This window comes from Semicossyphus pulcher, unplaced genomic scaffold (genome assembly GCF_022749685.1).
Source record: "Semicossyphus pulcher isolate SPU_LCO1_2020_fin unplaced genomic scaffold, fSemPul1.0.p SCAF_2, whole genome shotgun sequence".
NCBI lineage: Eukaryota > Metazoa > Chordata > Actinopteri > Labriformes > Labridae > Semicossyphus > Semicossyphus pulcher.
The window spans coordinates 20,169,175-20,183,283 of NW_027211693.1; the positions used below are offsets into that span (position 1 = coordinate 20,169,175).

The 14,109-nt window shown below is 42.5% G+C and overlaps 5 protein-coding genes across 10 annotated transcripts in view; all 5 read right to left on the reverse strand.

Annotated features, from left to right (window-relative positions):
- Positions 1 to 14,109, reverse strand: part of LOC138597933 (protocadherin gamma-C5-like) — a 456,071-nt gene that overhangs the window by 162,152 nt on the left and 279,810 nt on the right. The gene's annotated exons all lie outside the window — the stretch shown is intronic.
- Positions 650 to 3,034, reverse strand: LOC138598402 (protocadherin gamma-A7-like). The gene is made up of 2 exons (XM_069670187.1): positions 2,721 to 3,034; positions 650 to 1,427 (listed from the first exon to the last, which is right to left on the reverse strand). The coding sequence occupies exons 1-2, from the start codon at positions 3,032 to 3,034 to the stop codon at positions 650 to 652; spliced, it is 1,092 nt and encodes a 363-aa protein (XP_069526288.1).
- LOC138598403 (protocadherin beta-4-like) lies at positions 4,063 to 6,447 on the reverse strand. The gene is made up of 2 exons (XM_069670188.1): positions 6,134 to 6,447; positions 4,063 to 4,840 (listed from the first exon to the last, which is right to left on the reverse strand). Exons 1-2 carry the CDS (start codon positions 6,445 to 6,447, stop codon positions 4,063 to 4,065), a joined length of 1,092 nt encoding a protein of 363 aa, XP_069526289.1.
- LOC138598405 (protocadherin gamma-A7-like) lies at positions 7,706 to 10,060 on the reverse strand. The gene is made up of 2 exons (XM_069670190.1): positions 9,784 to 10,060; positions 7,706 to 8,490 (listed from the first exon to the last, which is right to left on the reverse strand). The coding sequence occupies exons 1-2, from the start codon at positions 10,058 to 10,060 to the stop codon at positions 7,706 to 7,708; spliced, it is 1,062 nt and encodes a 353-aa protein (XP_069526291.1).
- LOC138598407 (protocadherin gamma-A7-like) lies at positions 11,115 to 13,556 on the reverse strand. Its single transcript, XM_069670191.1, has 2 exons — positions 13,171 to 13,556; positions 11,115 to 11,898 (listed from the first exon to the last, which is right to left on the reverse strand). Exons 1-2 carry the CDS (start codon positions 13,554 to 13,556, stop codon positions 11,115 to 11,117), a joined length of 1,170 nt encoding a protein of 389 aa, XP_069526292.1.

Sequence of the window (14,109 nt, forward strand, 5' to 3'; positions counted from 1 at the left end):
AATGGATGTCGAATATCACAATGAGCAATGGAATATGTATCGTTAGGCAATCAGCCATGTTTTCATTATGGTACCAGCATAATGACTCAATGCACCAACGCATTTCCTTACTCGTTATGAGGGTTTATAAAGACCTGCATGGAAGATACGATGTCACTTATAGACTGTTTAATGTACTTAGGCAAAACGTGTGTCTGAGAATTTCTATTTAACAAAAAAAAAATGCATTCTTGACGAGATAAGAAAGCTGCTGAATTACAGTCGTGTATGGAAGTGAAGGATTAGGATGTTAAAATCGGGGGCATGTGGGTATCTATGTGTTAATTATATAAGTGTAAGACTTCACACAACAACATGAGATGCGTTTGGTTGTTTAAGCTAAACAACACTCCCAAAATCCTCACATTTCCCGGATGTATTACTGAAAAAAGACGTTAGCCAATGAGAACATTGTTTGGGCATTAGTAATGCATGAGTAATACGGAATGAAAATTCTGTAAAGGATGCGGTCTGACAGCGAGCATACATGTTTTCCACGGTAAAAGCAAAATTTCCACCAAGTCATACAAACTGAGTGCGGTGCTGTCCATGGTGCTGAACCGTAATGGATAGAACCACAACGACAGGGAACAGAGCAAAAGATAATGGTTTAACTGACCTCCAGAGGAGAGTCTGGCTCATCCAGGATGCTCTTCTCACTCTGTATCCGCTGCATCGTCCCTGTAGAACTGGGGTCCATTATCAGCACGTTCTGACTACCAGCTCTGCCGAACTTACAGTCACTCTTTCTGGAGTCAGTCGTCCTGCACACCTCGTAATTGTACACGTGCTGGAGAGTCCCTGTCCCCAAAGTGTCTGAGTAACGTGGTGGATAATATGGAATCACAGGGAGACTGGAGTGATACAGGACGCGAGACTGTCTCCACCTGTAGATTTTCACTGATATAATAACCACTAAACACGTGATGAAGAGGAAGGACACTACAGCCAGAGCCAGCACTAAGTAAAAAGTCAGGTTGTCATTGTACTCCTTGTCGTGTGTAAAGTCACTGAACTCCGACAGCACTTCAGGAAAGCTGTCCGCCACCGCCACGTTAACAATGACTGTAGCTGAACGAGAGGGCTGCCCGTTGTCCTCCACTATAACAGTCAGTCTTTGTTTCACGGCATCTTTATCAGTCACTTGGCGGATCGTTCTTATTTCTCCATTCTGTAAGCCCACTTCAAACAGCGCCCTGTCTGTGGCTTTCTGCAGTTTATAGGAGAGCCAGGCATTCTGTCCAGAGTCCACATCAACAGCCACCACTTTAGTCACCAGATAGCCCACATCTGCTGCACGAGGCACCATCTCAGCCACCACAGAGCCACCAGTCTGAACTGGGTACAGGACCTGAGGGGGGTTGTCGTTCTGGTCCTGGATCACTATTTTCACACTCACGTTGCTGCTGAGTGGAGGGGAGCCTCCATCCTGCGCTTTGACTACTAGCTGAAGCTGTTTGATTTGCTCAAAATCAAAGGAACGAACCGCGCTAAGAACTCCAGTTTCAGAGTTTAAAGACACATAAGTAGAAACTGGACTACCACTGATTTGTGTGTCCTCTAAAAGATACGAGATTCTCGCGTTTTGATTCCAATCTGAGTCTCGCGCGCTGACAGCAAATATGGAAATTCCGGGGGAATTATTTTCTGTGACGTAAGCAGAGTAGCTGCTTTTATCAAATAATGGCGCGTTGTCGTTTACGTCAGAAATTTTGAGATGTAATTTCGTTGAGCTGGAAAGAGGGGGAGAGCCGAAATCTGTGGCTGTTATTGTGATGTTATATTCTGAGACGGATTCTCTGTCAAAATGTTGGTCTGAAATCAAATTGTAATAGTTTGTCAGAGAAGACTCAATCTTAAAGGGGAGTTTGCCATCTATAGAACATCTTATTTGGCCATTTTTATCAGAATCTGCATCTTTTATGTTCAAAATAGCAATCGTTGTACCAGGACGAGCATCCTCAGATACTGGGCTCGAAAATGACATTATATTAATAACTGGGGCATTGTCGTTGACATCATACACATCAAAAACAACTTTGCTGGTTCCGATTAAACCACCCTGATCCTTTGCCTCCACCCTCACCTCGTACTTTTTTTCCCTTTCATAATCAATCTGACCAGACACAGAGATAGTGCCGGTGTTTTCATCAATACTGAATATGTCTGCTGCACTTCCTTTCGTCTTTGACAAACTGTAAGTAATGAGTCCATTCGAGCCACTGTCAGCGTCAGTGGCGTTTACTCTGATAATTCTCGTGCCTTTCATTGTGTTTTCCATCACAGACGCTTTATACACAGATTGGTTAAATACAGGAATGTTATCGTTTGCATCTAACACAGTGACATCTATATTTACTGTACCAGATCTCTGTGGTGTTCCTCCGTCAACTGCGATTAATTTTAAAGACAATTCAGGACGTTGCTCTCGGTCTAAAGGCTTCTGGAGCACCATTTCAACATATTTACTTCCGTCTGGATTTGCATGCTGTTTCAATATGAAATTGTCGTTTGGTGATAAAACATAATCTTGTAACGCGTTTTGTCCCACATCTAGATCCTCTGCACTCTGCAGTGGAAATTTTACTCCAACTGCGGCTAATTCACTTATATCAAAGGTAATAGGCTTATCGATATTTGGGAAAACAGGAGAGTGATCATTAATATCCAAAACTTCAACAGTTATTCGGTGTAATTCCATTGGATTTTCTAAAATCACCTCAAAGCTGAAGCTGCACGGAGTTACGTCTCCACAAAGCTGCTCGCGGTCTATCCTCTCATTCACGACTAGAGTCCCTTTGTCTGTCTTCAGCTCGGTGTACTGGATGTTTTCTCCACTCACGATACGGGCCCGCCCAGAACGGAGCCTTTTCAGATCCAAACCGAGATCCTGCGCTACATTACCGATAACAGAGCCTTTCTTCATCTCCTCTGGGATAGAATAACGAATCTGTCCACCTACCAGGTTAACCACATGAAGCAGGAATATGAGCATTTGTATTTTCCGTCGCAGTCCAGAAAACACTCGCCATCTTGCGCATTTGTAGGTGAGAGATCCTTGCGATGCCACCATGGCAACAAAGAATAGAAAAAGGTTTGCTGTATCCAACTGATATGACGGGAAAGCGGGTACTTATAGATCCGTTTACACCTGAACACGTCCTCAACCTTTACATGTCAGTGTGTGAGAGCATGTCCTCTCTAACGTTCCTAAAACCTCGACAAACACAGAGAGCCTCTTCACAATGTAGTCAGTCAGGGGATGGACTGAATGACGACACTACACAGAAAATAATTTGCTGACCAACAGCGTCCCTTAGAGTCTAAAAGGTGAACATCAAGTCAACTGGAGACCAAACTATTACCTCTCTAAAACAGAGAGACAGATTTAAAAAGTCTCTTCAAAATAAATGTATGTTATGGTTAAAGAAGACACAATTGGTAAATTAAGGTATTTTGTTTATCCAGCAAATTATTTTAAACTCGATTAGTAAAAGGGGGGAAGCGAACTATCCAAATTAGAAGTGAAAGTAATTAATATTTAACAGTAAGCTTTGGATGCAACAGTTCAGATTTAATTTAGAAAACAGCGTTTCAGACAAAGTAAATCATCCTTATCTGCTGCAAAGCTGAAAAAGGAGTCATGTTTTCATAACAGTGTGTTACCACAACAAGACATTTACTTTCGATGTGTTTTTAACTGCTAACCTCAACAGCACTCCCACCAAACTAATGGGCATATTATGAACAAAACTAAATGACGTATGCAGATATGAACGTTGTTCAAGCAGAATTAATACAAAAGTCATACAAATTGACCATTTTGTAAGTGATTCGGCATGGCAGCTAGCAAAGCATATACGCTTTCTACTGTGGAATCTGCTAAAAGTATAGTAGAAATGGTATCAAGCTATAAAAGCTGACTGAAGTGCTGTCCATGGTGCTGAAAGTACCGTTTTGATTTCAGCTTTTTAAAATGAATAAAATCAGGAAAAAAAACGAACAAATAAAAAGTTAAATTGTTCAACTGACCTCTAGAGGAGAGTCTGGTTCGTCCAGGATGCTCTTCTCACTCTGTATCCGCTGCATCGTCCCTGTAGAACTGGGGTCCATTATCAGCACGTTCTGACTACCAGCTCTGCCGAACTTACAGTCACTCTTTCTGGAGTCAGTCGTCCTGCACACCTCGTAATTGTACACGTGCTGGAGAGTCCCTGTCCCCAAAGTGTCTGAGTAACGTGGTGGATAATATGGAATCACAGGGAGACTGGAGTGATACAGGACGCGAGAATGTCTCCACCTGTAGATTTTCACTGATATAATAACCACTAAACACGTGATGAAGAGGAAGGACACTACAGCCAGAGCCAGCACTAAGTAAAAAGTCAGGTTGTCATTGTACTCCTTGTCGTGCGTAAAGTCAGTGAACTCCGACAGCACTTCAGGGAAGCTGTCCGCCACCGCCACGTTAACAATGACTGTAGCTGAACGAGAGGGCTGCCCGTTGTCCTCCACTATAACAGTCAGTCTTTGTTTCACAGCATCTTTATCAGTCACTTGGCGGATAGTTCTTATTTCTCCATTCTGTAAGCCCATTTCAAACAGCGCCCTGTCTGTGGCTTTCTGCAGTTTATAGGAGAGCCAGGCATTCTGTCCAGAGTCCACATCAACAGCCACCACTTTAGTCACCAGATAGCCCACATCTGCTGCACGAGGCACCATCTCAGCCACCACAGAGCCGCCACTCTGGACTGGGTACAGGACCTGAGGGGGATTGTCGTTCTGGTCCTGAATCAGGATTTTTATACTCACGTTGCTGCTGAGTGGAGGGGAGCCTCCATCCTGCGCTTTGACTACTAGTTGAAGCTGTTTGATTTGCTCAAAATCAAAGGAACGAACGGCACTAAGAACTCCAGTTTCAGAGTTTAAAGACACATAAGTAGAAACTGGACTACCACTGATTTGTGTGTCCTCTAAAAGATACGAGATTCTCGCGTTTTGATTCCAGTCTGAGTCTCGCGCGCTGACAGCAAATATGGAAATTCCGGGGGAATTATTTTCTGTGACGTAAGCAGAGTAGCTGCTTTTATCAAATAATGGCGCGTTGTCGTTTACGTCAGAAATTTTGAGATGTAATTTCGTTGAGCTGGAAAGAGGGGGAGAGCCGAAATCTGTGGCTGTTATTGTGATGTTATATTCTGAGACTGATTCTCTGTCAAAATGTTGGTCTGAAATCAAATTGTAATAGTTTGTCAGAGAAGACTCAATCTTAAAGGGGAGTTTGCCATCTATAGAACATCTTATTTGGCCATTTTTATCAGAATCTGCATCTTTTATGTTCAAAATAGCAATCGTTGTACCAGGACGAGCATCCTCAGATACTGGGCTCGAAAATGACATTATATTAATAACTGGGGCATTGTCGTTGACATCATACACATCAAAAACAACTTTGCTGGTTCCGATTAAACCACCCTGATCCTTTGCCTCCACCCTCACCTCGTACTTTCTGTCTTTTTCATAATCAATCTGACCAGACACAGAAATAGTGCCGGTGTTTTCATCAATACTGAATATGTCTGCTGCACTTCCTTTCGTCTTTGACAAACTGTAAGTAATGAGTCCATTTGAGCCACTGTCAGCGTCAGTGGCGTTTACTGTGATAATTGTTGTGCCTTTCATTGTGTTTTCCATCACAGAGGCTTTATACATAGATTGGTTAAAAACTGGAGCATTGTCATTAACATCTAACACAGTGACATCTATATTTACTGTACCAGATCTCTGTGGTGTTCCTCCGTCAACTGCGATTAATTTTAAAGAGAAATGTGGGTGTCGTTCTCGGTCTAAAGGCTTCTGGAGCACCATTTCAACATATTTACTTCCGTCTGGATTTGCATGCTGTTTCAATATGAAATTGTCGTTTGGTGATAAAACATAATCTTGTAACGCGTTTTGTCCCACATCTAGATCCTCTGCACTCTGCAGTGGAAATTTTACTCCGATTGCTGCTGATTCACTCATTTCAAAAGTAATAGGCTTATCGATATTTGGGAACACGGGAGAGTGATCATTAATATCCAAAACTTCAACAGTTATTCGGTGTAATTCCATTGGATTTTCTAAAATCACCTCAAAGCTGAAGCTGCACGGAGTTACGTCTCCACAAAGCTGCTCGCGGTCTATCCTCTCATTCACGACCAGAGTCCCTTTGTCTGTCTTCAGCTCCGTGTACTGGATGTTTTCTCCACTCACGATACGGGCCCGCCCAGAACGGAGCCTTTTCAGATCCAAACCGAGATCCTGCGCTACATTACCGATAACAGAGCCTTTCTTCATCTCCTCTGGTATTGAAAAACGAATCTGTCCACCTACCAGGTTAACCACCTGAAGCAGGAATATAAGCATTTGTATTTTCCGTCGCAGTCCAGAAAACACTCGCCATCTTGCGCATTTGTAGGTGAGAGATCCTTGCGATGCCATCATGGCAACAAAGAATAGAAAAAGGTTTTCTGTATCCAACTGATATGACGGAAAAGCTGGTTCTTATAAATCCGTTTACACTTGAGCACGTCTTCAACCTTTACATGTCAGCGTGTGAGAGCATGTCCTCTCTAACGTCCCTTAAACCTCGACAAACAGAGAGCCTCTTCACTATGTAGTCAGTCAGGGGATGGACTGAATGACGACACTACACAGAAAATAATTTGCTGACCAACAGCGTCCCTTAGAGTCTAAAAGGTGAACATCAAGTGAAGGCTTCGACACAATATGAACGCTCCAGAGAGGAGTGATTGAAAGTACACCTTCATCTATATCGAATAAATCATGATAAGGTTGTTTTTCAAGACAGAATGGGTCAATTAAAGTGAATTGGTGGAGAGAAAAAAAAGGAACAGTTCAGTTTCAAGCTAAAAGGAACACACCCACAGTAAAAGAGAAAAGGAAGTGAAAATCGATTTTAAACTAAATGTAGACAACGAAATAGGTACAACTAAATGAATAAAACAGCCTTTCAAACGATGTCAAGATAAAAACGAGCCACGAAAAATGGAAAGTAAAGAAACCTGCCACGTTTCAGGATGGACAGAGAGTAATGAGTCAGTGGAGCATTGACTTTGCTTACTAGTTATGAGGATTTATTAAGACCCGCCTGGAAATTACGCTTTTCATGGAGTCTTCAATGGACCCTATGTAAAACGTCTGTCTGAGATGTTTTATTTAATAATGAAATGCATTCCCGAAGCGAAAAGAAAGCTGCTGTGTTACAGTCGTGTATGGAAGTTAAGGATTAGGATTTTAAAATCGGGTTATGTGTGTGTCTATGAGTTAATTATTCTAATTGCCAGACTTCACACAACAATCATGTAATGCTTTTGGTTGTGAAAGCTAAACAATGTTATCACAATCCTTATAATTCCCTGATTTATTAATAACAAAAAGAAAAGACGTTAGCGAATGAGAACATTGTTTGGGCATTAGTAATGCATGAGTAATACGGAATGAAAATGCTGTAAAGGATGCGGTTTGACAGCGAGCATACATGTTTCCCACGGTAAAAGCAGAATTTCCATTAAGTCACACAAACTAACTGCGGCGCTGTCCATGGTGCTGAACTGTAATGCATTGAACCACAACGACAGGGAAGAGAGAAAAAGATAATAGTTTAACTGACCTCTAGAGGAGAGTCTGGCTCGTCCAGGATGCTCTTCTCACTCTGTATCCGCTGCATCGTCCCTGTAGAACTGGGGTCCATTATCAGCACGTTCTGACTACCAGCTCTGCCGAACTTACAGTCACTCTTTCTGGAGTCAGTCGTCCTGCACACCTCGTAATTGTACACATGCTGGAGAGTCCCTGTCCCCAAAGTGTCTGAGTAACGTGGTGGATAATATGGAATCACAGGGAGACTGGAGTGATACAGGACGCGAGACTGTCTCCACCTGTAGATTTTCACTGATATAATAACCACTAAACACGTGATGAAGAGGAAGGACACTACAGCCAAAGCCAGCACTAAGTAAAAAGTCAGGTTGTCATTGTACTCCTTGTCGTGCGTAAAGTCAGTGAACTCCGACAGCACTTCAGGGAAGCTGTCCGCCACCGCCACGTTGACAATGACTGTAGCTGAACGAGAGGGCTGCCCGTTGTCCTCCACTATAACAGTCAGTCTTTGTTTCACAGCATCTTTATCAGTCACTTGGCGGATAGTTCTTATTTCTCCATTCTGTAAGCCCACTTCAAACAGCGCCCTGTCTGTGGCTTTCTGCAGTTTATAGGAGAGCCAGGCATTCTGTCCAGAGTCCACATCAACAGCCACCACTTTAGTCACCAGATAGCCCACATCTGCTGCACGAGGCACCATCTCAGCCACCACAGAGCCACCAGTCAGGACTGGGTACAGGACCTGAGGGGGGTTGTCGTTCTGGTCCTGGATCAGGATTTTAACAGTCATGTTGCTACAGAGTGGGGGGGAGCCTCCATCCTGCGCTTTGACTACTAGTTGAAGCTGTTTCATTTGCTCATAATCAAAGGAACGAACCGCGCTAAGAACTCCAGTTTCAGAGTTCAAAGACACATAAGTAGAAACTGGACTACCACTGATTTGTGTGTCCTCTAAAAGATACGAGATTCTCGCGTTTTGATTCCAATCTGAGTCTCGCGCGCTGACAGCAAATATGGAAATTCCGGGGGAATTATTTTCTGTGACGTAAGCAGAGTAGCTGCTTTTATCAAATAATGGCGCGTTGTCGTTTACGTCAGAAATTTTAAGATATAATTTCGTTGAGCTGGAAAGAGGGGGAGAGCCGAAATCAGTGGCTGTTATTGTGATGTTATACTCTGAGACTGATTCTCTGTCAAAATGTTGGTCTGAAATCAAATTGTAATAGTTTGTTAGAGATGACTCGATCTTAAAGGGGAGTTTGCCATCTATAGAACATCTTATTTGACCATTTTTATCAGAATCTGCATCTTTTATGTTCAAAATAGCAATCGTTGTACCAGGACGAGCATCCTCAGATACTGGGCTCGAAAATGACATTATATTAATAACTGGGGCATTGTCGTTGACGTCATACACATCAAAAACAACTTTACTTGTTCCGGTCAGGCCACCCTGATCCTTTGCCTCCACCCTTACCTCGTACTTTCTGTCTTTTTCATAATCAATCTGACCAGACACAGAAATAGTGCCGGTGTTTTCATCAATACTGAATATGTCTGCTGCACTTCCTTTCGTCTTTGACAAACTGTAAGTAATGAGTCCATTTGAGCCACTGTCAGCGTCAGTGGCGTTTACTCTGATAATTCTTGTGCCTTGCATTGTGTTTTCCATCACAGACGCTTTATAAACAGATTGGTTAAATATAGGAATGTTATCGTTTGCATCTAACACAGTGACATCTATATTTACTGTACCAGATCTCTGTGGTGTTCCTCCGTCAACTGCGATTAATTTTAAGGACAAATGTGGGTGTCGCTCTCGGTCTAAAGGCTTCTGGAGCACCATTTCAACATATTTACTTCCGTCTGGATTTGCATGCTGTTTCAATATGAAATTGTCGTTTGGTGATAAAACATAATCTTGTAACGTGTTTTGTCCCACATCTAGATCCTCTGCACTCTGCAGTGGAAACTGTACTCCTACTAAAGCCGATTCACTTATTTCAAGGCGGATGGGCTTATCGATATTTGGGAACACGGGAGAGTGATCATTAATATCCAAAACTTCAACAGTTATTCGGTGTAATTCCATTGGATTTTCTAAAATCACCTCAAAGCTGAAGCTGCACGGAGTTACGTCTCCACAAAGCTGCTCGCGGTCTATCCTCTCATTCACGACCAGAGTCCCTTTGTCTGTCTTCAGCTCCGTGTACTGGATGTTTTCTCCACTCACGATACGGGCCCGCCCAGAACGGAGCCTTTTCAGATCCAAACCAAGATCCTGCGCTACATTACCGATAACAGAGCCTTTCTTCATCTCCTCTGGCAGAGAATAACGAATCTGTCCACCTACCATGTTAACCACCTGAAGCAGGAATATCAGCACTTGTATTTTCTGTCGCAGTCCAGAAAACACTCGCCATCTTGCGCATTTGTAGGTGAGAGATCCTTGCGATGCCATCATGGCAACAAAGAATAGAAAAAGAGTTTCTGTATCCAACTGATATGACGGGAAAGCTGGTTCTTATAAATCCGTTTACACTTGAACACGTCTTCAACCTTTACATGTCAGCGTGTGAGAGCATGTCCTCTCTAACGTCCCTTAAACCTCGACAAACACAGAGAGCCTCTTCACTATGTAGTCAGTCAGGGGATGGACTGAATGACGACACTACACAGAAAATAATTTGCTGACCAACAGCGTCCCTTAGAGTCTAAAAGGTGAACATCAAGTCAACTGGAGACCAAACTATTACCTCTCTAAAACAGACAGACAGATTTAAAAAGTCTCTTCAAAATAAATGTATGTTATGGTTAAAGAAGACACAATTGGTAAATTAAGGTATTTTGTTTATCCAGCAAATTATTTTAAACTCAATTAGTCAAAGGGGTAAAGCGAACTATCCAAAGTAGAAGTGAAAGTAATTGACATATTAATATTTAACAGTAAGCTTTGAAAGCAACTGTTCAGATTTAATTTAGAAAACAGCGTTTCAGACAAAGTAAATCATCCTTATCTGCTGCAAAGCTGCAAAAGGAGTCGTGTTTTCATAATAGTGTGTTACCACAACAAGACATTTACTTTCGATCTGCTTTTAACTGCTAACCTAAACAACACTCCCACCAAACTAATGGACATATTATGAACAAAACTAAATGACGTAAGCAGACATGAACGTTGTTCAAGCAGAATTAATACAAAAGATTTACCAAGTCATTCGGCATGGCAACTAGCAAAGCAAATGCTTTCTACTGTGGAATCTGCTAAGAGTATAGCAGATTTTATTTTTTCAAGCTATAAAAGCTGACTGAGGTGCTGTCCATGGTGCTGAAAGTAGCATTTTGATTTCAGCTTTTTAAAATGAATAACACTAGAAAAAACTACAACAACAAATACAAAGTTAAATTGTTCAACTGACCTCTAGAGGAGAGTCTGGTTCATCCAGGATGTTCTTCTCACTCTGTATCCGCTGCATCGTCCCTGTAGAACTGGGGTCCATTATCAGCACGTTCTGACTTCCAGCTCTGCCGAACTTACAGTCACTCTTTCTGGAGTCAGTCGTCCTGCACACCTCGTAATTGTACACGTGCTGGAGAGTCCCTGTCCCCAAAGTGTCTGAGTAACGTGGTGGATAATATGGAATCACAGGGAGACTGGAGTGATACAGGACGCGAGACTGTCTCCACCTGTAGATTTTCACTGATATAATAACCACTAAACACGTGATGAAGAGGAAGGACACTACAGCCAAAGCCAACACTAAGTAAAAAGTCAGATTGTCATTGTACTCCTTGTCGTGTGTAAAGTCAGTGAACTCCGACAGCACTTCAGGAAAGCTGTCCGCCACCGCCACGTTAACAATGACTGTAGCTGAACGAGAGGGCTGCCCGTTGTCCTCCACTATTACAGTCAGTCTTTGTTTCACAGCATCTTTATCAGTCACTTGGCGGATCGTTCTTATTTCTCCATTCTGTAAGCCCACTTCAAACAGCGCCCTGTCTGCGGCTTTCTGCAGTTTATAGGAGAGCCAGGCATTCTGTCCAGAGTCCACATCAACAGCCACCACTTTAGTCACCAGATAGCCCACATCTGCTGCACGAGGCACCATCTCAGCCACCACAGAGCCACCAGTCAGGACTGGGTACAGGACCTGAGGGGGGTTGTCGTTCTGGTCCTGGATCACTATTTTCACACTCACATTGCTACTGAGTGGAGGGGAGCCTCCATCCTGCGCTTTGACGACGAAAACTAGCTGCTTGATTTGCTCATAATCAAATGAGCGCACTGCATGTACTACTCCGGTTTCTGCATTAATGGAAACATAATCAGAAACTGGAGATCCTCCGATATCACACTCTTGCAAAATGTAGGAAACACGCGCGTTCTGGTTTTCATCAGGGTCTTTAGCATAAACATTAAACAAAGATACACCTGGATAGTTATTCTCTGCTATGAATGCACTGTAAGGGCCTCGTTGAAATACTGGAGCATTATCATTGACATCAGAGACTTTTAGATAAAAAGTTCTTTTCGTTGACAGAGGAGGAGATCCTGCGTCTGAGGCAATAACAGTGATGTTACATTCTGACATATTTTCACGATCTAATGCAGCATCAGTCAGTAAAGCATAATAATTCCTGACGTTGGATTTAATTTTAAAAGGAACATTGCCCTCGATTATACACCGTACTTGTCCGTTTTCACCCGAATCAAGATCTTTAACATTAATAATGCCAATTGTGGTACCAACAGGGGAGTCCTCTGACACAGGGCTCGTAAATGACATTACGTTAATGACCGGGGCATTATCATTTATATCGATAATCTCAATTTCAACTTTGCTAGAATCTGTCAGCCCGCCTTGATCTTTAGCTTCAACCATGAACTCAATCTTCTTGTCTTTTTCAAAATCTATTTCCTTTGCCACGTAGATCCTTCCAGTAGACTCATCTATATCAAACAAATCAGCTATACCTGCTTTCGATTTGGAAAAGGAATACGTCACTTGTCCGTATGAGCCGCTATCTATGTCGCTTGCAATCACAGTAACAATATGAGTGCCCTTTGGAGCATTTTCAATCACCGTTGCCTTATACACAGACTGATTAAACACAGGTGCATTATCGTTGGCATCTAGAATGTTTACATCAATATTTACTGTACCAGATCTCTGTGGATTTCCACCATCCACAGCCAACAGCTTTAGAGACAGGCGTGGCTGTTCTTCTCTGTCTACTGGCTTCTGAAGCACCATTTCGGCGTATTTGCTGCCGTCTGGATTAACATGTTGTTTCACAACAAAATTGTCGTTCGGAGTTAAGATGTAGTTCTGCAGACCGTTTTGCCCCACGTCTGCATCGTCCGCTATTTCTAAAATAAAACGGGAACCGAGAGCAGCTGATTCGCTTATTTCAAATTCCAAGTGCTTGTTTTGAAAAGTGGGAGCGTTGTCGTTTACGTCCAACACTTCGATCGTCACAGGGTGCAGCTCCATTGGTTTTTCTAATAGAATCTCGAAGGTAAAGCTGCACGGTGTTTCGTCTCCACAAAGCTGCTCGCGGTCTATCCTCTCATTCACGACCAGAGTCCCTTTGTCTGTCTTTAGCTCGGTGTACTGTATGTTTTCTCCGGTCACGATACGGGCCCGGCCAGAACGGAGCCTTTTCAGATCCAAACCGAGGTCTTGTGCGACGTTACCAACAAGGGAGCCTTTCTTCATCTCCTCAGGGATCGAATACCGGATCTGTGCCTCCACTCGGTTAAGAAGAGTGAAATGAAAAATAAACACATATGCTGCCCCTCGCAATCGCCATCTTACATCTCTGTCTCGACGATTTTCTTTCAATGCCATGTTGAAACGGGGTATTCCGAACAATGATAGAGATTTCAACTCCCTGAGGAAAACAAATATATTCCAGCTTAAAATAGATGAGCGAGTGAAGTGTAATTGACTGTTTATCCGTTCAGTTCCTGCTCGTGTGAAACGCTGATCATCTCCTCTTGTAAAACACAGTAACAGGGGAGGGAACAACAGTGGCTCACAATGCCCGGCAGAATTGATTTACCAGGCAACAGCGTCACTTAGAGGCTAAAATATGAAACTTAGAACATACAACTTCATGAGTTGGATGTTTCAGTGCATACTCTCTCTACCAATGCCAAAGCTCAATTTTTATTTGACAAAAACATGAATATGTAACACGATCAACCTCTGCATGGTTAAAAAAAAAAAATAAGAGAGAGAAGGAGAGAATACTGAATGGATTGAAATAAAAAAGGTCTTGCCTCAATGACAGTGCACTGACAAAATACCCAGTTAGCAAGAAAATGGAGCTCAAATGTTCTTTACAAAATGTAAGCCTTATCATCATCATCATTATTATTATTATTATTATTATTATTAT

Bases quoted from the DNA above. Each gene is read 5' to 3' on its own strand.
- LOC138598405 (XM_069670190.1), bottom strand. From the start codon at position 10,060: ATGGTAGGTGGACAGATTCGTTATTCTCTGCCAGAGGAGATGAAGAAA. The intron at 8,491-9,783 runs GAATAACTGTTG...GTAGCAACATGA, and splicing joins AAATCCAATGGAATTACACC to CTGTTAAAATCCTGATCCAG.
- LOC138598403 (XM_069670188.1), bottom strand. From the start codon at position 6,447: ATGCTTATATTCCTGCTTCAGGTGGTTAACCTGGTAGGTGGACAGATT. The intron at 4,841-6,133 runs TGTTGAAGTTTT...CGTGAGTATAAA, and splicing joins ATGGAATTACACCGAATAAC to AATCCTGATTCAGGACCAGA.
- LOC138598402 (XM_069670187.1), bottom strand. From the start codon at position 3,034: ATGCTCATATTCCTGCTTCATGTGGTTAACCTGGTAGGTGGACAGATT. The intron at 1,428-2,720 runs TGTTGAAGTTTT...CGTGAGTGTGAA, and splicing joins ATGGAATTACACCGAATAAC to AATAGTGATCCAGGACCAGA.
- LOC138598407 (XM_069670191.1), bottom strand. From the start codon at position 13,556: ATGGCATTGAAAGAAAATCGTCGAGACAGAGATGTAAGATGGCGATTG. The intron at 11,899-13,170 runs GTTGGACGTAAA...TAGCAATGTGAG, and splicing joins CACCCTGTGACGATCGAAGT to TGTGAAAATAGTGATCCAGG.